The sequence below is a fragment of the Micropterus salmoides genome, unplaced genomic scaffold (assembly GCF_014851395.1).
Source record: "Micropterus salmoides isolate LMB-PRFRI ecotype aquatic unplaced genomic scaffold, ASM1485139v1 Ms_hic_scaffold_9, whole genome shotgun sequence".
Classification (NCBI taxonomy): domain Eukaryota; kingdom Metazoa; phylum Chordata; class Actinopteri; order Centrarchiformes; family Centrarchidae; genus Micropterus; species Micropterus salmoides.
The window spans coordinates 21,878,069-21,903,574 of record NW_024044681.1 but is presented as its reverse complement, the minus strand read 5'-3'; the positions used below and the strand labels follow the sequence as shown (position 1 = coordinate 21,903,574).

At 44.4% G+C, this 25,506-nt stretch overlaps 1 protein-coding gene across 1 annotated transcript; it reads left to right on the top strand.

Annotated features, from left to right (window-relative positions):
• Positions 1–14,334: 14,334 nt before the first annotated feature.
• Positions 14,335–24,860, top strand: LOC119895593 (serine-rich and transmembrane domain-containing protein 1). The gene is made up of 2 exons (XM_038708816.1): positions 14,335–14,635; positions 22,815–24,860. The coding sequence occupies exons 1-2, from the start codon at positions 14,600–14,602 to the stop codon at positions 23,169–23,171; spliced, it is 393 nt and encodes a 130-aa protein (XP_038564744.1). The 5' UTR covers positions 14,335–14,599; the 3' UTR covers positions 23,172–24,860.
• Positions 24,861–25,506: the final 646 nt, after the last annotated feature.

The window sequence follows — 25,506 nt, the reverse complement described above, 5'->3', positions numbered from 1 at the left end:
AGAGAGTGTAGCCACGCCCAGACAAACACAGACAGGGAGGACAGACAGAAAACACAGGGAAGGGGGGAACAAAAGAACACAAGGTAGTGGGGAGATTCTGCAGTACCACAACATTAACAAGGCCACAGTCATGTTTATTTATTAAATACAAGGGTGGTAACACAAAAAATCTAGCTTGTATTGTTGTGTTATTTTTGAACCACCTGTGAACCACCCTATACGGAAGTCATGCTACATTTGTAAAAAAAATACCACCTGATATTGATAGACCACACCTGTGAGTTAGTGACCACAGCAAAAATATATCTCTGTCTGAAACATTATCTTTTAATCAGGTTTTTCTGAAAAATGGTACTTTCGCCCCTGCTCTCCCCTGAGTCAGCTCCTTATGGCCTGTTGCTTGTACTGCCAATATTTGGGGAAAGTACAGAAACTGTGAAGTGCATTATTTACTGTACTTGTCACTGTTGTCCCTGCTGCAGACACTGTGTGGTTGCATCCCACATCAGAGGAGTGGCAGTGACTTTCCATCCCAAAGATAACACAGGAACTGAGAGTGTGTTATCTATTGTGGATAACACACAAGCTGCAAGTTGTTGCAACCTGCCCATATGCAGTAAATGGAGAAACAAGGTTTACACAGTTAATATAATAATAATAAAAACAGTGTAAAATAGATGAGACATTTGAGGACAGTAAAAAATACATACTGGACAGTTCAAGCTCCATGCTTTGTCTAAGTGAAGACGAACTTGCTAAGCGCCTGCAAGTTCTACATTGTCCATCAGATGGCAGGCTTTCCCTTCAATAACAATGGTCTGATGTTTTCCATCTAAAAGTCAAGCTGACGTCACACGTAACATGTCACTTCAAATTCATCCACACATCATTTCTCCATGTAATATGGTTAATTTATGTTTTACCATTTTATGATTGTTGTATACTGTATATTGTCTACTATGTAGCAGAAGGGAGTTGCAAACTGCATATCATTTGTCAGCCCTGATGTAATATGACAATTCAAAATCCCTCGAAACCTTGAATCATGCAATCATATAGAAGCAGAGTCTAATCATGAGTCTACAACCCCAAATAGTCAAACAACAGGAATACGTTTGGATAGATTTATTACTGACCAAATCACACCATGGCCCTGTTATATCTCATTTTTGAAATCACCACAGAGCCTTTGATCACTCAAACTCCTCAGGGATGGAGATGGTGCAAAGCAGTGAAATATTAGGCTGATTAAAAAGTTACTCTTACTCAAAGTAGTATGTATCTTTCTTTGATTGCAAACCTAGTGGGAGTTTAGATGCAGAGTTACCTGAAATTACTAATATTAGCTGCAGCTAGAACTACAGGCAGTAAACTAGAGTCAGGTGTGGGAACCTAGGGAGGACCCAAGAGCATTAACCAAAGGCTTGTTTTGCTGTGCAGCTCTAGTGGAGCATTTGAGGATTAAGGATTCCAATTTACAATCTTTTGGACACCAGGCTGTTTCCCGGACCTTCAGCCAAGCATCACTCCTAAATTTTCTTGACAGCTATGCTATTCATTGGTGTGTTTATCATTGTACAATGTTCTACCCTCCTCCAGTGTTTCACCTCTAATCAAATGCCCACATATGTTGACGGAGTGTTTCAATCCATCACTGAGGAAATCTCCCTGGTCCAACATCATACGCTTATCTTAGGAAAACAAACCGCAAGAGCTGGCTACATTAGGAGGCACATTTTTCCCCTAAAGAGAATTAGCAGTAATCCAAGTTATCCCCAGAAAAGCGTTGGGTGATATGAATAAAACTTTGCCAGGTGCCAACAGTTTTGCCAGATTAAAAACATAACACTTTGAGATTAATCTAATTAAATCATCAAACATGATTTCTTCCAGAGCCATAACACTACTGCTATGCAACAACAGATGGAACAAAATTTGTGTTTCCGTGATCATGTCAGACACTTAAACATAGGCACCTTGTTCTATGTGTAATTCAGTTAAAGTTGCAATGATAACGGCAATTCCATCAAGAGTGTAATAATATAATACAAGTCTGTATTACATTTTAAAATAAACCTAATGTTGGGGTGCAGGTAGATCAGTTGGTAGAGTGTGCACCCAATGTACAAAGCTGAGTCCTTATAGCAGAGGCCTCGATTCCAGCCTGTGACCTTTTGCTGCTGACAAATTTGATTGTTTTTGGAAAAGTGAATGCCCATTTTGAATTTGATGCCAGCAACATGTTTCAAAAAAGTTGCGACAGGCTCCTGTTTACCACTCTGTTGCATCACCACATCTTTTAACAACACTCTGTAAGCATTTGGGAACTGAGGAGACCAATTGCTGTAATCTTGAAAGTGGAATGTTTTCCCATTGTTGCTTGACGTAGGATTTCAGCTGCTCAACTTTGTTGTATTTTACGTTTCATAATGCGGCAAAAATTTTCCACGGGTGACAAGTCAGGACAGCAGGCAGGCCAGTTAATAAGCACCCACACACTTTTACCACAGAACCAAGCTGTTGTAATACGTGCAGAATGTGGTTTGGCTTTATCTAGCTGAAATAAGGAAGATTTTTCCTTGAACAGAGGTCATTTATTGGCAGCACATGTTGCTCCAAAATCTGTATATATTGTTCAGCATTAATAGTGCCTTCACAAATGTGTGGGTTACCCATGTCATGTGCACTAATGCACCTCCATACCACCACAGATGCTGGCTTTTACACTGGGCACTTTTGACAAGCCTGGTCTTTCCTCTTTAGACCAGGAATTTCAGAATGTCAAATTTTGACTCATCAGACCACAGGACAGTTTTCCACTTGCCTCAGTCCATCTTAAAAGAGCACATGCCCACAAAAGGCGGTGGTGTTTTGGATCTGGTTTATGTATTGTTTCCTCTTTGCATGGTAGAGTTTCAACTTGCATCTGTGGATGCAGTGACAAAACTGTGTTAATAGACAATGGTTTTTGGAACCGTTCCTCAGCCCATGCAGAGATGTCCATTACAGAATCGTGTCTCTTTTTGATGCAGTGCCGTCTGAGGGCCTGAAGATCACAGCTATCTAGTATTGGTTTTCAGCCTTGTCCCTTGCATGCAGAGATCTTTTTTGATTCTCTGAATATTTTAATCATATGATGTACTGTAGACAATGAAATACCCAGATTCTTTTCAATTTTACATTGAGAAACATGATTCTTAAATTGTTTCACTATTTGCCAGTGCAGTCCTTCACAGCAGGGTGAACCCCTCCCCATCTTTACTCCAGAAAGACTCTTTTTATACCCAATCATCTTATTAACCTGTTGCCAGTTAACCTAAGTAATTGTGAGATGTTTCACCGGGCATTTCTTTTAGCATTGCACAACTTTTCTAGTCTTTTGTTGCCACTGTTCCACCTTTTTTTGAAATTTGTTGCAGGCATCAAATTCAAAATAATATCTGGCATATACCATTTTCCAAATAAATTTCTCACTTTCAACATTTGATAAGTTGTCTTTATGCTGTTTTTTCTGTTAAACATAGATGTTTTGCACATCATCACATTTAGATTCTGTTTACATTTTACACAGTGTGCCAACTTTTTTGTAAACCGGGTTGTAAACAAATGTGCTGTTATCTGGACAGGAGAGATCACAAAGTCAAAGATAATTTAATGAATTTGATAATATGTTGTTTTCCTACTGAATCTTTTCCTTACGTAGCTGCTGTTCTCCAAGTGATTTTCATCTTATTCGTTTGCGTAAAACAGTTTGTGCAGCTGAAATACACATAAATTCCAGCTGCCCCAAGTGACAAAGGCTGGGAGAATAAAATACAAACAAAAGAAATGAAAAAAGGGCACGATACAGTGAGTAACTCTCTGACAGATTAGATGCATTAGAACTTTGTTCTACAGCAGAACCAATGAAATATCCTCACCTATTTGGTCCAGCAGAGATGGGAGATAAGGTGGCCTGCTGTGGCTATTTTCTCCTCTCAAAATAGAATCGATATCGATAATGTTCACATTGTGCTGAGAGGAGGTACTGAGCAAACACACACACACACACACACACACACACATTCATACTTACATACAAAAACAGAAACATGGCACCTGCTCAGGGGACACAAAGTCTCTCTGTCTTCTTCTGTCTTTTAATCCTGCTTCCTCATTTCCGCTCAGTCCCAAAGCAGATGCAGATCGCTTTTGACAGATAGCATTGGGCTTCTGCCATTTCATTAGCATGATGTATTGCTGGTGACAGGCTTGGGCCAGACGGGCTGGGGTTTTGAGCATCACCTCTAAAATACTGCGCCAACCGGAAGAATCCTCACAGCTGAGGGTGGTCATCTCTCAGCAGCACCCTCGTTTGTTGGCGTTACCCCCAAAAACAGCAAAAAGAAAAAGGTGAAACTGGAGGATAGAAGAGATGAAAGGGCAACCTAATCTGGTTAATCCACGTTGAACAGGCCCTTTGGAAACGGATTAACTGATCATGATTCGATCCAAATTTAAGAATCACAGTCAAATGAGTCTCATAAGTGTTGCTGTTTTGTGATATATGTTTACTGATGGCACATTTAGATGCCAGCAGAGGTGTGGCATCTAAATGTAGGTTTACCCATAATCCTTCACTCCCCATCATTTCACTGACATGAATAATCAAAGAGAGCATTATCCCACAAGGTTAGTAAAAAGTTTGGGAGAACACAGCATTGCGACCATCTGAATACAGTTCAATAAACGGCTGATTGCAACTTTTATTGGCAGATTAAACGTTAACAACTGTCTGTTCCCATAAGGAGTCTATTTCACATTGATGTCTCTTTAGTCCCCTCCCCTTATCCATCGTTTACATGCTGCACTGTATGTGTGTGTAGGCTAGACAAAATAAAGCAACACCCCATGGACAAGGTCTTAAACCCTTCAGTTATTTTGTTCCAGTTATAAAAACTACTAAAAAGATGGGTCGTGTTAGGTTGGAGGCCAATTAGCAGCATTCATTGGCTCTAAAAGAGTGTTGGCAATCAGCAATTTGATATCCAAGTTTTCAAAGCAAGAAGCAAAAGAATGAGACCAAAAACAGAACTCCTAAGAGGCCAAATCATCTGTGCCAAACTGCAGGGGCAAAATAATTGAATATGTGGAGGGGAAAACTCAGGACAATGGCCAACAAATTACATCAAAGGTGAGCAGCATTGATCACATGTTAAAAAGAACAGGCAATTTATCGATCTGTGTTTCTTATTGTCTGTTGTCTGAAGGTCAAATCGGTCTCCCGGTCTTTGTACTGTAACAACGCTTTATTTAATGATCCTAGTGTGGATCAAAGGACCTTTTGTTAAGGAATACGATGTGGAAATTTGATGCCAATCTCCTCCATTAAAAGGCCCATCACTGTAATGAGTCAGCGGCATGAAAAGAAAATGAGCTCTGCGAGAGGAGGGGAGTGTTATGTCAAGACGGAGAGCTCTTATTGTCTGTTTCTTATGATGGCAGAATAATTATGCTTCTTAAACTGGGATACCACAACACACACACAGACTGTTTAATCAATCTATAACCAGCAGGCAACACTTTATAGAGTATAATAGCATGTGGCAATAACTTTAATGATGTGACAAACCTTTGATGAAGCCTTTGAAGTTTAATTGTTTACTTTTTGGAGTCGTTTTTTTCTTCAGTTCCTTCAGTGAATCAGAAAGGGACACAAAGGGACAGAGCGGGAGACGGTAATATTCACTGACTGAAATATAGAAAAATATAAACTGACACTTCTGCTGAAAGACAAAATGTTTTGTATACTCTGTACGTTCTATGGCTTGCTTATGCATCAAATATATGCCCCGATTCTCCATGCCTGGGATGTGGTACATATGAATTATGAATGTCTGAAGAGTAAAGGCTTTTTTTATTTGCAATTTAAGGGCCCCAAATCTTTTGGTACACTAAATTATTCATATATTCAAATGAATCTGACTTTGAGGACATTTTTTTCCTTTCTTCTCCTCTTTCATGAATTTAGAGTGTGCCCTTCAGAGGGATCGAGCAAAATTGCCAAGACTATTAGTGGTAAAGGTTTTAGCAGAGCGGTGATTTCAAAACGTTTCGGGCCACTTTTGGGGCGTCTTGCTCAGACGTGTCAGATGTGTCCTTGTGCATGGGTGTTTTTGCCTGTTTCCCCACTCTTGAGGGATGTTTTTGAGACAGTGCCAATATCATATTTCCATCTCCCTCATTGTTATTCTGGACAAGTACTTGCCTGTCAGGCTGCTGTCCTGTGTGTCTGTGTGAGTGTGTCGCTGTTACGCCTCAGTATGTTCTCTCTGCTCCATGCCCTCAGATCTGTGGAGCTCATTTTGATTGGCATGACGCTGCCATGAGACGAAAAGCTGGATTGTAGTCAGTGCATATTTCTTGGCTGGCGTCTGATCTTTGAAATCCACGCTGAACATCACATCTCGGATATGCGGAAAAAATATCTAATATATTTTAACTGATTCTCAGAGATTAGGGATGCAAAGACACCTTCTCCTGCAATAAGGGGAAGACAAGTGAAATACTCTGCTTTCCTCTGCTCAAGTCTTGAATTTTGCTTTTGTGAGCCTCTCTCTCAGTAGGGTGCCTTGCAAATTGGGGTTGTACAGCATATCTGGTAGCGCAACTAAAATACCCTGAACTTCTAGCATATTTGCAGCTAATATCTTGACATTCCCTGTCTCTTATCTAAGAGTGAGCAGAATGAACTTCAAAAAGTCAAATTCTCCAAACACACACACACACACACACACACACACACACTTTAGCTCAAAACAGTCCACAAATCCATTGCTGCATGACTCCTCCTCATTAACATGCAGTGCAGAGACTGGTGTCCTCACAAGGGCAGCTCTACGATGGCACGGAGTCAGGACAGGCTGGGATATCAGGGAATGACATGGAATTGGCGGCCACGCCTTCTGGGATTAGTGACAAAAGCCAGCTGAGGCCAAAGCTCTTATCTTCATCCTTCAGTCCTCTCACTCTCTCTCTCTCACACACACAGACACACATAGGCAACACAAAAGCAAACGAGAATACTTGAGTTTACACAGAGACAAGCATGTGTACTCATAAAGACATAATTAGCTTCGCCAAACATATTTCCACTTTAGGAAAATAAGGAATTGCGTGAGTGTAACGATTCCCTGTGTTACTGTAGGTTTAGAAAATGGTGTTGCAGAGTGTGATTAGTAGAGGGGAGGTCAGGGGAGATAATTATTGGAATAATTAAATGATACCCTTCCTCGTCCTTGGTTTTTCCCTTGACATTCACCAGTGAAACTGCCTACAGCGTCTCATTAAAAATATTATCAACATTTTTTGGGGGGGTCGTTCAGATTATGAAAATATTCACAAACAGATCTGTCTGAAGTACACATGAATACCGGCCATGTAATGTTAGCGGGAGCTGGATTCGCATGTGAAATAAAGTCATCTTCCACATCTCTACTCTCTTTCTGTTCTCAGCTGCTGCTAGTCCCCTCTGGTGCCTGTGTCAGCGGGCAGATGGCGGCAGACAGAGGCATCTGTGGAAGAGGAGGTCCCATTTGCCCTTCACAGAGCAGGGACAGGTGTCATCTGCCACACAATTAACATCTTCATGAATAGCATTAAGGTGCTAACAAGCTCATATATGAGGTTCAGGGTCCAGCCTCAAATTTATTTTAGATCAGAAGAGACTGAAACATGGACTGTTTCATTCCAAATTCAGCTACGTGTAACGGTGGGAGACAGAACGGACCCAAACGCAACGCTGAGGGTTTGAAAAAAGAGAGGTTTATTGAGGAAAAAAGGGGTTCAAGGAGGGGACGGGTGGAAAGAGGGGGAGAGGCAGACGAGGACGCGGGGAACCGAGTAGCTGGAGGAGCGGAAGGCGCTTAGGCTGGAGGCTTGAGGGAGGCTGGCAGCCGGGGAGGAGAGGGCGCGGAGACTGGGGACCAGGCGGGGTGCAAGAGGGGAAGCCGGAGGGCATCATGGAGGCGGCGAGAGGAGGAGGCAGGCGAGCGAGCCCGGCTGGCCGAGCTGGGAGGCAGAGGTGAGTGAACCTGGCAGGAGGAAACAGAAAGACAGGGTTAGTAAGTAACGGGGATGTGAAGCAAAGGGAAATCTCAGAAAAAGCCAGAACGAAGCGGCGACACCAGGTCGATGGAGTGGAAAGCAGGGGTAGAAATACTGGTCATGATGAGGCTGATGGCTGGCAGGTGCAGCGGCTGGGGATGGAGGTTGACGAGGTGCAGGTGTGGGTAGCCAGCCGGGCTCCAGAGCAGAGAGGGAGAGAGCACACAGAGAGAGAGAGAGGGCACAGGAGAAACCAGAATGTGAGGGAAAGGAGAAACAGGACACTCACCAACAGCCGGGCTGCCACTGCGACAGGGCCCCCCCACTCAACGGACGCCTCCAGGCGGACCCCCCGGTTTGTCCGGGTGAGCTCGGTAGAAGTCGGACAGGAGGGAACGGTCCAGGATCTGACTGGCAGGGATCCAGGAGCGCTCTTCTGGGCCGTAGCCGGCCCAGTCCACCAGGCACCGGTAGCCTCAGCCTCTACGTCGTACAGTGTAAGCGGGGTGTCCGTCGATCATCCGGGGAGGGGGAGGCGCTGCCACTGGTACAGAGAGGGAGCTGGTGGAGACGGGCTTGATCCGCGAGACATGGAAGACCGGGTGGACCTTCAGGTGAGGGGGGAGGGTCAGGCGAACTGCGGAGGGGTTGATGACGCAGGGCGGCCGTGGCTTCCCCCCAGATGCGGCAGCAACGGCGGAAGTTGGCCCGTACTGAGGGGACCGCTACTTCCGCTTCCTGGGACGGGAACAGGGGGGGTTGGTAGCCCAGCGAGCCCATGAAGGGGGACATACCAGTGGCCGCTCGGCTTGTCCGTTGGTCTGGGGGTGGTAACCTGAAGAGAGGCTGGCGGTGGCGCCAAAGGCGCGGCAGAAGGCTCTCCAGACCTGAGACGTGAACTGAGGGCCCCGGTCGGAGACGATGTCCAGCGGGATTCCATGCAGATGGAAGACATGGTTGATGAGGAGGCGGGCGGTTTCCGAGGAAGTGGGGAGTTTGGGTAGGGGGACAAAGTGGGCGGACTTAGAGAAACGGTCGACGATGGTGAGGATGACCGTGTTCCCGTTGGATTTGGGGAGACCGGTGACGAAGGCGATGTGGGACCAGGGGCGACCGGGGACCGGGAGGGGGCGGAGCAGACCGGCGGGTGGCTGATGGGAGGATTTGGCGCGGGCACACACCTCACAGGCGGCCACAAAGGACCGACAGTCCTTCGCCAGCGATTCTGGTGGCCCATCCATGGATAAGTAGGAAGAGGGTGCTGGCCATCCTGGGGTGGCAACTGAATCTGGAGGCGTAAGCCCACTGGAGAACCTGGGAGCGGACACTCGACGGGACGTAGAGGCGGTTAGGAGGCTCGAGGCCGGGGCCGGGTTCAGTGGACTGGGCGTGGCGAACAGCGGATTCTACCTCCCAGACTACAGAGGCGACGAGGCAGGAGCGGGGCAGAATGGTGTCCGGGGGGTCTGGATATAGGAAAGATTCTTGTGATCTGTCAGGACTAGGAAAGGGTGTTCAGCCCCACTCTAGCCAGTGCCTCCACTCCTCCAGGGCCAGCTTAATAGCCAGCAGTTCTCGGTCCCCCATGGTGTAATTTCGTTCGGTGGAGGAAAGACGGCGGGAGAAGAAGGCGCAAGGGTGAAGCTTGTTATCTTTGGGAGAGCGCTGGGAGAGCGCTGGGAGAGGCAGGCGCCAACGCCCACGTCCGAGGCGTCCACCTCGACCACGAACTGAAGGGAGGGGTCAGGGTTGGTGAGGACGGGGGCGGAGGTGAACAGGGACTTGAGGTGGGAGAAGGCTGCAGCGGCCTCTGGAGATCAGACGAAAGGGACCGAGGTGGAAGCGAGGCGGGTGAGGGGGGCGGCGACGGTGCTGAAATTGCGGATAAAGCGGCGGTAAAAGTTTGCAAAACCGAGGAAGTGTTGCAGTTGCTTTACTGAGGTGTGAGTGGGCCAGTCCGCGACTGCCTGGATCTTAGAGGGGTCGGCGCAGAGCCGCCCCCTTTCAATAACGAAACCGAGGAACTGGACAGAGGGCGTGTGAAACTCACATTTCTCTGCTTTAACAAAAAGCCTGTTCTCCAGAAGCTGCTGCAGGACCAGATGAACATGTTCTGTGTGTTGGGCAGAGTCGCGGGAGAAGATCATGATTTCATCAAGATAAACGAAAACAAAGCGGTGGAGAAAGTCACGGAGAACGTCGTTAACTAGGGCTTGGAAAACTGCGGGGGCGTTGGTAAGGCCAAAGGGCATGACCAGGTACTCATAGTGCCCGAGGGGGGGGGGGGGGTTAAACGCGATTTTCCATTCATCCCCCTCCCGGATCTGCACCAGATGATAGGCATTACGTAAATCCAGTTTAGTAAAAATGGTGGACCGGGAGAGGGATTCAAAGGCCGAACCCATGAGCGGGAGGGGATATTTGTTCTTAATGGTAATGGCATTGAGCCCCCGGTAATCGATACAAGGGCGGAGGGTCTTATCTTTCTTGGCTACAAAAAAGAAGCCCGCTCCTAAGGGGGAGGACGAAGGGCGAATGATGCCAGCGGCTAAGGAGTCCTTAATGTACTGCTGCATAGACTCCCTCTCCGGACGCGACAGATTGTACAGATGACTGGAAGGGAGGGGAGCGTCCGGGAGGTCTATGGAGCAGTCGTAGGGGTGGTGGGGGGGTAGCGACAGGGCTTGGTCTTTACTGAAAACTGGAGCCAGATCATGGTAGACATCGGGGACACCGGACAGGAGGAGAGACAGGTGGGACCGAATTACCGGGGGCTCGGGCAGACAGGAGGCACGAGGAATGACAAGAAGTACTCCAGTTCCTGATCTTCCCCCGCAACCAGTCGATATTGGGATTATGAGAGGTTAGCCAGGGGAGACCGAGAACCAAAGGGGCGGCAGGGGAAGAGATCAGGTGGAGGGCGAGGGACTCGTGGTGATTGCCGGAGGTGATAAGTGATAACCGGGGAGTGCGGTGGGTGACGGTGGCGAGAGGCTGGCCGTTAAGACCTGTGGCGTGAAGGGGGGTATCTAAGGGGACCTGGGGAATCTTAAGCCGGCGAGCTATTTGGCAATCCAGAAAGTTTCGTCCGCACCGGAGTCAATCAGGGCCCCGAGAGGGAGGGTGACGTTCCCCCAGGTAATGGAGGCATCGATTAGGACGCGGGGGTTGGGAGAAGGGACCCTGCTCGCCAGTAGTCCCAACCCTACTGGCGAGCAGGTGCTTTTGGGCGTACAGGGCAGGTGGACAAGAAGTGACCAGGTTCACCACAGTAGAAACACTCCCCGGCGAGACGGCGACGTTCGCGTTCCTCCGGGGAGAGGTGAGTACGGCCTAGCTGCATGGGCTCGGGAGACGGTAGGGCAGAGAGTGCGGGGGGAGCAGGGAGCACAGGCGGGACGGCCGATCGGAGCGCGGGGGACGGCAGGGCAGAGGCCCGTGACGGTGTGAGGCTGGAACGGGAGGAGGAGGAAGCGCGGGCGACACGTTCCCTCTCTCTCCTGCAGGCGGTTGTCGAGATCAGTGGCTACCTCGACCAAAGCGTCGAGACCCTCCGGGGCGTCCCTAACGGCCAGCAGGTCTTTAATCCGGTTATTGAGGCCGTCCAGGAACACGCACCGGAGAGCCTCACAGTTCCAGCCCGAGTTGGCCGCCAGAATACGAAAATCCACCGAGTACTCCGCCACGCTCTGATCACCCTGGCGGAGGGAGAGGAGGCGACCCGACGTCTCTCTCCCTCGCACCGGGCGATTGATGACTTTCCGCATCTCCTCAACAGGAGTAGGAGGAGAGAACGTGGGGCTGACCCTCACTGACGGCTGCGTACCAGGCCAGGGCCCGGTCGCGGAGTAACCCAGCGACGTAACAGATCTTAGCCTCGTCGGACTGGAAAGACACTGGTTGCCTCTTAAACACCAGGGCGCACTGAACCAAAAAGCCGTCACACGCGCCCAGAACGCCAGAGAACTTATCAGGCTGGGACACCGGTGACTCACGGGGAGAGTACGCGCCTACTGGGGCGCTTGGGACAAAGTCGGCGGAGAGAGAACGAGGAGGAGACTGAGAGGGGGACAGAGGACGTGTGGAGCAGGGGTTGGGGAGCCGCCCGCTGAGACGCCGCACCTCCTCGCCCAGGGAGCAGAGCGCGTCGGACACCGACTGGAGCCGGGCCGCATGCTGATCGAGGACCGCCCCCTGGGAAGCGACGGCGCGGATGACTTCCAGCGGAGTGGGGTGTCGGTGGAGGGGGGAGGAGAGGGGGAGCGTGCTGGGTCCATAGTGGCTCGATCGTTCTGTAACGGTGGGAGACAGAACGGACCCAAACGCAACGCTGAGGGTTTGAAAAAAGAGGTTTATTGAGGAAAAAAGGGGTTGAGGAGGGGACGGGTGGAAAGAGGGGGAGAGGCAGACGAGGACGCGGGGAACCGAGTAGTTGGAGGAGCGGAAAGCCGGGGTAGAAATACTGGTCGTGATGAGGCTGATGGCTGGCAGGTGCCGCGGCTGGGGATGGAGGTTGACGAGGTGCAGGTGTGGGTAGCCAGCCGGGCTCCGGAGCAGAGAGGGAGAGAGCACACACAGAGAGAGAGAGAGGGCACAGGAGAAACCAGAATGTGAGGGAAAGGAGAAACAGGACACTCACCAACAGCCGGGCTGCCACAGCGACACTACGTACTCTTACAATCATTTTACAATTAAAGTAAAGCACTTTAAATGGATGATTCACCAAAATTACAAAAACATATTTTCTCAAAATGATGTAATTTGTTATAAGAGAATTAGAACCACTGTCTGTAGTTTTCTGATCTTGTATTCTTCAAAGTAACATGAGCTGTTTCGGTAAAGAGATCTTAATTTTTAGCCATGCTAGCCACATGCCTCAAGGGTTGCCAATGTTGGTCTACTATTTTGGTCCAGAATGAGACATGTTGACAGTTATGGGATGTATTGCAATAAAAGTTTGTACAGAAATTCATGGTCCCAAGAGCATTAATTCAATGACTTGGTGATACCTTTTATCTCACACCATCATCAGGTCAAATTTTCAATTTGTCCAGCATTTTGGTAAATGACCAAATAGCCTACTCCTTAAGTTCATTGATGTTAAACTAAGCTAAACTAAGATGGTGAACATCGTAAACATTATGCCTAATATACATCAACATTCTGGGATCATCATTGTGAGCATGTTAGCATGCGGACACGGATGTTAGCATTAAGCTCAAATCAACACTGTGCATTATAGCCTCACAAAGCTCCTAGTCGTGTTCAATTATAAAGAGTTATCAGCACCACAAACATATCCCACCTCCTCCATTTCTGCCAAATGCAAATGTCAAAACCTGTTCAAATAAATCCCAGCATCTAGCATTGCTAGATGCCTCTAGAGGTGATTGAGACAATATGTTTTATAATATTAAAAACTGCTCACAAAACAGTTTAGCTTTTAAGAATAGTATCTCTATTTTGTTGATTAATGAACATCAAAAAAATCTGGAAAGCATTTTGGGGGAATGATCTTGTTTCATATGTAATGTAATGTTTCAGCATTATGTTCATTTTCAATTAGTATAAAAAGATTTGTGCACTTTTTATAGAACAGATGTGATTAGCTGCTAACAGCCAGTGTTTGGAGGGACGACAAGAGGGAGAGAAAGGGAAGTGAAAATACACGCTTCAAGATGAAGAGAGGCAAGGCGAGAAGGAGGTGTTAAAGGCTGTTTCTATCTTCATGTCCGCCCTTTCTCTTTCATCATGCCAGTCTGGGGTCTCATCTGAGCAGTTCAATCTGCCAGTACAATGGCAGCCGGTTATTGCTCTGGATACTGTCTACTGACGCAGCTTGCTACGAGCAGAGAGCCAGGCCGTTTCCCTCACACAAACACTAGAGATATGAGTAAGGGCTGTGTAGGTTGCGTGGGAGTGTGTGTCTAATGACAAATATTGATTTATTGGTCAATTTAGACTGCAGGCCTATTTATCTAGCTTTCTGCCCACATGAACTAATTCCAGAACAGCTTAACTGTGAGGAATAAATGCTCAATGAAAATGAGTACAAAAACCCAGAAGTGTAGATTTGACTGTTAATGTGATACTGAAAGTTGATGAGCAGAGAGAAAGATGGGAGGGCAGAGACAGAGGGAGTGGCAGCTGAGAGAGGGGGTGGGGTTAGAGTGAGTGAGCACTACTCCCCCTCTGTGTTGCTCTTCACCACTTCACCTTCAAGTAAAAAAAAAATAAAAGTATCATTCATTATTTAAAGCCTCTGTTACCTTGCGTATGCGTGCGTTCTCTTTCGAATCTGAGCCCATTCATAGACAATATCTACTCCAGCTGTAGTGCCTGTGTTGTGTGTGTGTGTGTGTGTGTGTGTGTGTGTGTGCGTGTGCGTGTGCGTGCGTGTGTGAGAGAGAGAGAGTGAGAGAGAGGCTGATAGGGGAGATCATAGGGGGGCAATAGATCTGGTTTGCACGGCTGAAAGACCAAACACAACGGGATGGATTTCTGCACGACGTGAATGCGAGCGAGGAACAGCAGCCTCACACATAAAAAGGTCCGTAACTATATCTTTCTTATCAACTGTTTCATATGCTACTGATGCTTCGGACTGCTTTTTTTAATGAAATGTTCCCAAATTGTTTTTAAGAGGGAGACAGTGCAGGGAAGGTGTTAATCTGCTGTGTGAGAGGGGATTCCTTCTGAATACCAATTCACCTCAAATGTATCTGTCCCCTTTCAGTTGCCAGCAACTTTATTCGGTGCATTATCACTGCCTGCATAGCAGTAGTGAGAGAACAAAAACACTGAGAGAGCAAAAACTTTTGCAGACAAGACATAAAGGAACGATGAAATAGCAAAATATAGGAAAAAATATATAAATGTAAATGAAGGGGGGGGTTCATGTACACATTCATTCACCAACTTGGGAAATAAGCAGCCTCCCTATGTGCCAGTTTAGAAAAAGAGGGAGAGATGAGTCAAACAATTGTACCCCCAGATTTAGAGAAAAGGGGAGGAGGACACAAAAGTGTCCTTTCAGGGCAATGAAAACAAGAGCAGGGTTTGTTTGTGTTTAAAACGACACTATGACTCACCATGTTCACCATGATCAACACGGAGTGAACATGAGCTGCATATAGACCAACAGTATTGAATGTAATGTGCACTCAGAAGTATCAGGAGTAATTAACACATACGAGAATATGTTGTAAAAATACACTTCACCACAGGGATGAACTAGCAGGCACAGGCACACAAACACTCAGACATCAAAGCCAAAGAGCTCATTATCTATACTGGCCACTGACCAAAAAAACCTTCCAAAACCTCCTGTTCATAATGATTACTGTTTCTCAGGTTTTAACTGGTGTTACCCTTCTGTCAATTATATAAAGACATTTGCAACACCTCTGAGAACTCATTACAGTTTGGCTTTTTTGAAATCCTTACTTTCATACACCGAATATCTGAGAGAATCAGATAACAGTGGAACAGCGGAGCTGGACCCCTGGTGTGGCTTTGAGTGCACTCAGGTGCGCTGTGAGATTTGGTCATTCAAATGTAAAGGCAATGAATAAAAACATTATCTTATTGTTTTGTAGATTACTTCAAATTCCACCTCTTTTTCTAAATTTGTCTGTCATTTATTGGCATCTGTTACGTGTATTTATATTTGTACATATCTTATAAAAGACATCATTTTAAAAGTAAATACTGTCAAAACAGTACAATCAAAACAGGATGGATATAGATTGATGGGTGTCTGGCTAAAAAAAAGACATGGAAAAACCAGGTGGTTGAGAGCTTCTGACGCATACTGAAATATCCCTTTCTTCATACTTTCATCATTCCCGCATATCTTTGACCCCTATGTGGGTTATCTGTGGTATTTAGGGCTGCAGAGGCGATTAGGAATTGATGTGGTTGAGCCTCAGGTCTGTCTATTTGGCTCAGAATATGAGATATTTACTATGAAATACTTACTTTGAAATTCAGGCTACTTTTATAACTTGGCAATCTGTTTGAGCCGAAAGTGTATGTTTATGTGTGTGTGTGCACATACAGTATGCATGAAAATCTTTTGTATTTTCCCATACAAGCCATGCATGTGAATGAATATTTCTGCTATCCGGCTCAGCTTGTCTTCATCTGTTCATGCATGTGGTATGAATACAGTATGAGAAAGTATACACGCACGCGCACACACACACACACACACACACACACATACACACAAAGGAATATGGCCCAAATGCCATGACATTTTGCCACACATGGATTTTTGTCCATTATTCATGAAGTGAAGAGCTAATACCAGAACTGAACAGACAACAGAACGTGCCTCTCTGGTAAGTTTAAGGTTTTAGTACATATTTGCATATGCTGCATGCAAATATTCCAGTAATGTCCTGGGCCATTTTATGTCACTGAAAGATACCTCATGTTTTTAATTAGAAACAGAAGCAAGTCCAAGGATGCCTATGTTCGGCCTTGAATGGACAAGCTATTGTGAATATAGAAAAGCCTACATTTTATAAATAAAAACCAGACTCACATGAATATTCAGAATAAACAGATAAATAAAATATAGACAGATTCAGTCTGTTTTAGCTCTAACAAATACCAAATAATTTAAACTGAATCTCTGAAAACAAACAATATTTGCTGTATTTTGTAATTAAAGCTGGCACTTTTTAACATTTCAAACACCCTTCAGGGTCTGACATAACCAATGACCCAGTTTTTGCAGGGCAGGTTGATTGGTGAGCACATCTTGTGTTACTCTTGTCACAACCTTGGATTTGAATGCGGGGTTTTTCTGTTATTTTGTTAATGTCCATTCCTGTTTTGCTCTTTGCCTCTGTGTTCTTGTTTAGGTTTGGTTAGTTGATCATTGGTTCCTTGTTCTCTGTTGTATCTTGTTTCACATGGCCTTGTGTATAGTCAGTAACTTTAGTTCTTGTTTTATTTTATAATCATTAGTGTTTGGTCTTCTTGTCTAGCTTTGTTTCCTGTCTGACTTGATTCCTAATGTGTCTCACCTGTGACTAATTGCCCTGCCTGCTTGTGTGTGTGTGCCTCAGTATATATTGCTCAGTTGTGTTCAGTCTTTTTTGCATTGCAGTCTAATGTTGAGTGTTCTGTCTTGTGCTCTGTTTTCCCCTGGATTTCCAGTTTGTTCCTTTGTTCTTGGATTACTTTGCCTTAGTTGGACTTTACTCCTGTGTCTCGATTACCTTGCCTTTCGTTTAGATATTTCAGAAACCACTTGAAATGTTATCAGAAATTATTAAATTGTGTGGGGAAATATTGATTTTATTATTTTTTTTTTGGCTACCTGGTGAGTTAAAATACAAAAGGGGCCAGTAAAACTCTGATCTAGGCTATAGTGGCCAAGAAAAGAAAAATGTTACGTTGGACACAGAGCATAACATACAAAGGCATGTACAGTAAATATTATTTAAATATAACAAATGTCAGGCAGTATAACGACCCATTATGCACACAAAAAATACACACTGTACAGAAGACTTTCTATAAATACATACTATCAGGCAATACAGCTGAGCAAAACATGCAGAGGACAACAAGAGCCCAGGATATTTATGTGGACAGGACACATTAGATAAGACAAATTGTGCCAAATATACTTTGACAGCACTGTGTGAGGAAGATAATAAGGAGATGATGAGAAAATGAAGGAGGGTGGAGGATGAGGAACAGATTGAGAAAGTGGAGCAGAGGAAGCTTCACGGCACGATGTCTCAGGAGGCGGTTTGCTGAACGTACTCCACCAGCCGAGGATGAGATTGTTTGACGAGTGACTTGCAAAGATTGTGCAGCTCAGGAAGGAGTTTGATCAGGCCAAAAGGGAGCTTTGAGAGTCAAGGCTCACTGTCTATAGATAGAGACTGGTGGTGGACAAAACATATGCTCAAGTCAAGACCAAAAGACCAAAAGATGGAGCAGAGAGAGAAGAACATGATGTCAAAAAGAGAAATTTGCTCAGGGCTCAAGGTTTGAAGAGTGTGCAGTAGAGATAGCCAACACAGAATATATTAAAAAGCTCTTGACATAGCCAAGAGGGCAATGCTGACGTTGAAAAAGATGAAATACATAATCAGAAAAAAAAAGAGCTGAGAGTGAAAAGGAAGAGCACTTCTGCAAGAACCCATTGATAAGCTCCAGGCTCAGGAGGAAACAGGAGAATAAGGAGGCTTAAAGGCAGAACTGTCACAAAATACCTGAACTCCACATGACTCTGACTAAGACTGAGGGGACGAGACTTTTTCTGTGTAAAGTTGTTAAGGAGGAACAGAGATGCAAGTCGAGTAAATGCAAGTGAAAGAACCTCGGGCTCTGGTGATGTTCAGAGTCAAGGAATGTCTCCTGAAGACCAGTCAGGACATTGGCTTTTCAAAGAAGCAGCTACCAACACCTTCCACTATCCTGGACTGGCAGTCCAACAGAGAGGCCATTCATGCTTTCAAAAGGCTGTATCTACTCAGAGGGAAGCGTAGGAGCACCCTATAACACACCTGAGTGAGACGTTTTTCACTGTGCAATGGAGAATGACAGCAAGAAGAGCGAGCGGAAGCTGTATATGGTCTCTGTTCAACCTTAAAATCTGTAAAGAGCAACCATTGCAGAGCTTTATAGCCACCAGGGGACCAACAAACTGGGCGAGCATGTTTGATGAAGGTCCACGTTTATAAGCAATCATCATAAAATTAGGAAAAGTCATAAAGTATCAAGCTGATGAAATAATGTTGAGTATGCTTTTTTTGAGCTGTTAAAGAGACTAGAGGTCTCCAAGACCCACAACAGAACAGTTGGGTTGAGCAACAGCTGAAGTTAAGCCACGCTCTTGTTACAGAGACTCAAGAACAAATGAGATTACAGCTCTGAAGGACAGAGACAAAAAAGGAGGCACAAAGTGCACACAAAAGTGAAATCAAGTCCAATCAGCCAGCAATTTATTAACTCCGTCTCAGAAAAGATACGTAGGGAGGCTCAGGCTCAGCTGACCAAAGAACTGACCAAAGTCAGGCGAGTCTTTGGGATGTGGAGAGAATCAGATATTGAGACAGAGGATCAACTGGTGACTGCATCCAGCTGAATGAGCAGCAAGCAAGGCATGATTGCAGAAAAGTATATCTTGGAGGAGAAACCGAGCCCTAACACCCACTGAAAATCTTCTTTTCGCTGACCCCCCGTGATTTAACTTCTCACCTTGCTGCAGTGATGTAGAAGTGTCTTCCGGTGTGCGGTCAGTATGCCGTGGCATTTCTATTGGGTGTGCTTACAGGTGCAACAAAGACAACTCCTGAACAATCCCGAACCGCTGATGCTGGGCATGGTCAAATGTGAGCCAGGCTTGAAACTTTCAACAAGAGACACAAACAGTTTTTCCTGGTGCCTTTGGTTACATTTATGTGACTGTGTTGCTCAGCAGGAAACATATAATGAAGAAGATTGCTGGCCATTTGGAGACAAGAATAAACTCAGATCCAACACGTCTTTAAAAAAAAAAACAGGACATATTCAATGTTGAAGTAATTTTACTCAATAAAGACGCGTCATTTTCCCAATTAGCCATTGGTGTTGTCTGTATTACGTTTTGTAACTATGCCTAAGGAAAATAACAACCGGTAGGCTATTTATTATATGTAGGCGTGTGTGTGTGTGTCTGCATGTGTATGTCCGACCTCTTCAGCCTCAGTGGGACTGCATGGCCTGACCTCTTAAAGTAGATTAGCTTGAAAAAGAACTGAACGTACCATGTTGCCTGGATACAAAAAGCATCATTAAGCCCAATTATCAGCCACTCCAGCTCACAATGAACAAGCTTCATCAGATTTCAAAACAACATATCATTAACGACAGCAACGTAGAGCAGGAGAGAGTGGGAGGGAGTGACGAGAGAATGACAGTGGATAAGATGAAGAAAAGGTGGCAGAAAAAAAACAACAAAAACAGAATAAGGCAGACGGACGAAAGGGCAATGCATGTGCAGTGAATATCAATACTTCAAATCTGGAAAATTGCAGGGGGAGAAAAAAACAATAAAAGTAAACAAAAGTGGCGAGAAAGTTTTTCATGGGGCTGGGAAGACCACTGGGAGTATTTGACAAAGAAAACAGAGTTGGGGCAAGAGAGCATGCCATCAGAATGAAACTCATCCTACCTCATTATTCTGTGTATCTCCCTGAAGGTACAGTGGGCTGTAAATTAAAGGGAGCAGAGTTTTGTCAACTGTACCATCCAGAGAGAGACAAACAAAGAGAAGGGAAAAGAGAATGAAAGGGGTTGAATAAAGGGAGAAAAAAAGAGTTTGGGGTCTTCTAACATTGACATGTGTTGTTACAGGCACAATGCGGGGTCCAAACTGGTGCAACACGGTAAATTATAGGATTGACTTGTTCTAAATATTATTTTTGATTTTAGTCAGCAAAATTGTTCATACCATCATCTGGCGTTAAAGGTGCGGTATGCGACTCTGGAGAAATCAATTCCCAGACAAATAACATGAAATAGAGCGAACAACCACACATCAAGTAATGTAATTAACATTAGCTAAGCAGCTCCAGACAGCGATACTCACAACTCTAGCTAACATCACAACATTATCCTATCTTGGGAAACAAAAAAGTAAGCTGAATCTCCATGGTCAAGTCATTTAACGTTACCCGACACACAAATCTTGGCTGGAATAGTGTTGTGTAGCTCTGTTTGAAACCACTTTGTTTCCCATTTACAGAGCCAGGTCGGTGTACAAACAACAGATTTTGTGTAAACGGTCAGTACACAATAACAATAACAATAAACATTATGTGTATGTTACAACAGCAGCACTGAATGCCATTTTTTCCCCACATTAAACATAAAAAACAATAAACACCTGCATGGGCAAAACTCTCCAGGCTCCACATAATTCTGGGATCTGCTGTTTAACAGGTTGAAGACACGTACTGCCCCTTCATTGCATTCACTGTATGACCTATATAGCGAAGCTACTCATAAAACCTAGTTCTCTAGCCAGGTTTAACTCTGCTAGCTAACTGCCTGTCTCCTAGCAATATTCTTAAATTAAATACACAAAAAACTAAGTAGATCACAGTAAAAAGCTACAAAACACCAAAAAAACATAACTAAATATTTTACTGTGATTTAGCGTCTCCAAAAGACCGTTAGCTAACACTTTTAGTAGTCTGAAAATTGCTTACACTAATCGCTAATGCTAAAAACTCACACCTAGTAGCTACATAAGCCTGTGAAATGCTGCTTATCGCTAATGCTTCCAGCACATACACATATCCCAGCCTGTAAACTAAAGTATTATTTCCATCCTTAACAAACATTTATAGAGTTTATTGTATTTTATCACAATAACAGTCCCATTAGTAGGCTACTTTCACCTGTGCAAAACACATGGATAATAGTCAGCAACACTCAACTATGGCAGTTGAAGAGTCAGAGGAGGAACATAGCTGAGCTCATAACGCCCTCTGCTGAACTTTTTTTGTACTAGCACAGAAAAACATACAGTAAATACAGTATAGTTAAACTACATTGTTTATGTTTTGAAATGGGGGGCTTCTAAGTATTTTCTAAACACTATTTCATCCTGTTCTTCATAAGTGTAGGTCTGTTGGTCATGGGGTTATTGCAGCTCAAATGCTCATGGAAGAAGATACAATGAATATAGTTACTTTACTCGACTCCTCTGACAATAATGTGGCCAGGCACACACATGATCCATGGTGTAATGCATAACCATGAGATGGAGAGGAAGGAGGGGAAAGGCAACAGACAGAGAAATGAGCACACACTGTGAGGTGAAGAGTGTGCTGACCTCTTGCTTTCATTCTGGTCAGGGTCAATTATCCCACCCTTTGAAGTCTTTCTCCACTGTCATTGATCAAGTCAACACAGAAGGCTGGCCTAACCCAAATACAAAACAGCCTTTGCGCTCTCCTTTTCCCTCTGTCTCTCGCCACAACACAAAGACCGTGAACATATCTACACAACAATGCTCAGTCACATCTTCTAGTCAGTTTTGTGCCATGCCCGTAATTTGCAGTGGAAGGTTATTAGCAGTTTTAATATGCAGTGGAGGAGGGTTGGCTCTCAGCTGTCTTTGTGAAAGCTGATTATGGGGAGTTTAATTTTATCAGATAAGGATGCCTTCATCTGAGCATACAGCAGCTCCAGGCAACATGCCTGACAGGCATTCAAAGAGACAAGCACTCCCCCTGCTGTTGCTCTTCATTGCAGTCTGTTCAGAAGAGCTTCAGTCTGTCAAGCTCCCTGACTTATCATGTGAGCAGCCCTTAATAACAGCAGACCAGCATCCGTAGGACTTTTTATATTTTTGGGGTTTAGCAAGAAATGCAGCCGTATGCATTATACATTTACTTATTGCACAAATTCTTTGTGATCAAGTATCAATTCTGTAACCCTCTATTCTGTTTATAGTGAACATACAATGATAGTATATATAAGATAATAGGTATTTTGTACAGATTTCATATGACATGTTGATTTTACCAGTTTGCCTGTTTCTTTGCTGTAAATATCTTTTCCCACGTTATTTAAATTAAATCCCTGGCAGCTTCAGAAGACATTCATTTAAATTCAGGTCATTTAAATTCTGAATGTGTCAGTGTCTCTCTGTTGCTTCACAATAAATCTCTTTCATTTTTCTTTTTTTCACATGCAAATCGACGCAGAAAGTCAGCCAGGATATGTCAGGGATGGAGGTCCAATTGGTGGACCATAATGAGACTGGAATCTCTCCAGTAGACAACGAGACCTTCCTGCGTTTCTCCCCAACCTCCGCTTCCACCTCGGCGGCCGCCTCGTCACCAGGACGTCAGGGCAACGTTTATGTTTACGTGTGGCTCTTCCTCGGCCTGCTGGTGTTCCTGCTGACGCTGCTCATCATCTCCCTCCACAGGCTGAAGAACATCATCTCCTCCTCGTCCTCTGTGCCCGACTGCAGCAGCGAGGGAGGGAGCTCCTTCACCAACATGGAGATCTGCAGCATCTCCTCTCAGAGGTCCACCATCAGCTCACTGTCCACCTGAGGGAGATGGGAGAGAGCACGTACAGACACATAGACATTTATGTCCCCATGCATGCAACAGGCAAGCATGCACACACACACACAAAGCACATAGAAGTTCAGCACCTCCTCACTGTGACATACAAACACAAAGACGACATGGCATTACACCACATGCATGTATATTCTAATCCCGATGAGCCAGTGAGTCTGGTGTGTCCATGCTATTTGCGCAGGCACAGGGGAAATATAGCTCACAATGTGATGAAGAGGTTTTGAGGGTGACAGTGACTGAACCCTTCTGAGCTTTATTTCTGCAATCAACACCAATGAACCTGATGGACTGCTTCCTCTCTGCAGGAACAAGCATAATGAAGAACTTTTATTAGCCTATCTTTCCTCTTCGTTTTTTTGTAAAATTCATTTCTGGTACCATCATATTTAATGTAGAACAAATAACAAGCGATGCTTTGTACAGCGTGTCTCATAATATCTGGTGTTGTTGAGAAGACTTTGGGATGCTGTAACTTCATTTACAACAAACGGTAAGATACCCTAAAAAACTGTACACATAAAAAATACTTCATGATTCCCCAGAGTCTGGGGAAGGAATGTTGCACAACACCCTGCTGTGGATGTGCAGGTAAGAAAGAAAGGAGCATTGTGTCTAAGAGTATTGACAGGCAGTCAGCCTCTGACTGCAGCTACAGACAAAGCAGGTCAAAAGTGGCATAACCAACAAGATGAAATTCTGGTCCTGAAAGACATGTCTACTAGCGTAACAATTTATTCTCCTCTTGCCTGTCGGCTCATATGGTGTCCGATTGCAGTCTCCATAGTGACTGAAGCACGAGAGCTCTGCACAGCTGTCAGCCTTGTCTGCATTCCAGGCTAAAGCTACAGTAATGGCGGTTTCTGTTCAAAATACACTTTTTTAATATTAATTTTAATACCGTGAAATGTAGTTAAAAAAAATACTCAATTCAGAACAAATGAAAAAGATTCATTTATCTTTGTCACCCTTCTTCCCCTCAAATCCAATAACAACTAAAGAACACGGAAGGCTCAGACAGCAGGGATGACGGCTACGAGGCTGCGAACAATAAAAGGAGTCAGATCTGTCAGTGTTCTTCACAAATCCTCTGTGCATTTCGGGTGATGGTAGTGCATTAGCCAGACTCTTTGGTTCCCCCATGTATAGTCTGTTGGAAAGCTTTTATCACCTTCTGTACGGATTGGCACACACAGTCACAAACAAATTTTTAAAAAAAACACTCTCTGGTCCATGTTTACTTACAGTATCTATTAGGCAGAGCAAGGGCCACACTTTTGTTTACATTTTGGATTATATATTAGATATATAGAATGGTTGAGTTTGTCACGTAAATTTTGCCAAACACCTTGGAGGATAAATGAAAGCACAAAATTAAAGAAAATGATTGTAAATGTTAAATTTAGATAACAAAATGTTTACCATTGTTACCAATAAAGATTGCTTAATTTTGTATTTTTTTACAGCTGCTGATGAATATGCAAGGGGTTATTATCTCTAGATGCTTTTGGTTTAATATAGCAAAAAAAAAAAGGTAATCAAGAAGTAAAACCAATGTTGAGGTGTGGTGATTCTAGAAAAACACTGTGCAGATTGAACCCCCGATATCACATTATAAAGTGAAGATACAAAGTAGATTAAAACTCCTTTCATTTCCAACTTGAGTGACCTGTGTCTTTATACTTACATAGATACCTAAACCTACCTTGCATGACATACTGTACTGTATACCTTGTCACCGCCAATCTGACTTTTGTCCATGGGTTAAATGAATGCCACATGTCTACAACAACTTGGGACACATGCAGTTAACAAAATTCACACCTGGAAAAGGCTCTACTCAAGCACATTGGTACAGTTTTCCTTTAAGAAGCTTCACAGCAGAAGCATCGAGTTACTCAAAGAGAACTTCAAATGTTTCATGGCTTTGGTTTATGCAGGAGACCACACAGGGCCAGACCATGCATATGGAAAAAGTATGAAGCTAGTGAGAAATGGAAACTGGAAATTTTGTACAGCTAGCATTTCTCTTTCTCTATGTCTTAAGAAGTGTCTGTGTTCGAAGTGCTGCAGAATTTGTCTGAGAGTAACAGGCATCTGAAATGAAAATCCCAGCAAAGCAGGTATTTCAACAACATAGTCAAGTGTGTTTAGATTGCAACATTTTAACTCAAGAGTCTCTTGAAAAGAAGGAAGGAAGATTCCTTTAAGACTGGTGTTTCATGAATGCGACAAATCCCACTCTCTGTGCAGCTATTACTATCATGAAGAAAAAAAAAATAAACGTTAAGTGCAGCGGTTCTCA

Excerpts from the sequence above, each read along its gene's own strand:
- LOC119895593 (XM_038708816.1), top strand. The coding sequence starts at position 14,600 with ATGCGAGCGAGGAACAGCAGCCTCACACATAAAAAG. Across the intron at positions 14,636-22,814 it reads GCAGCCTCACACATAAAAAG|AAAGTCAGCCAGGATATGTC; the intron begins GTCCGTAACTAT and ends AAATCGACGCAG.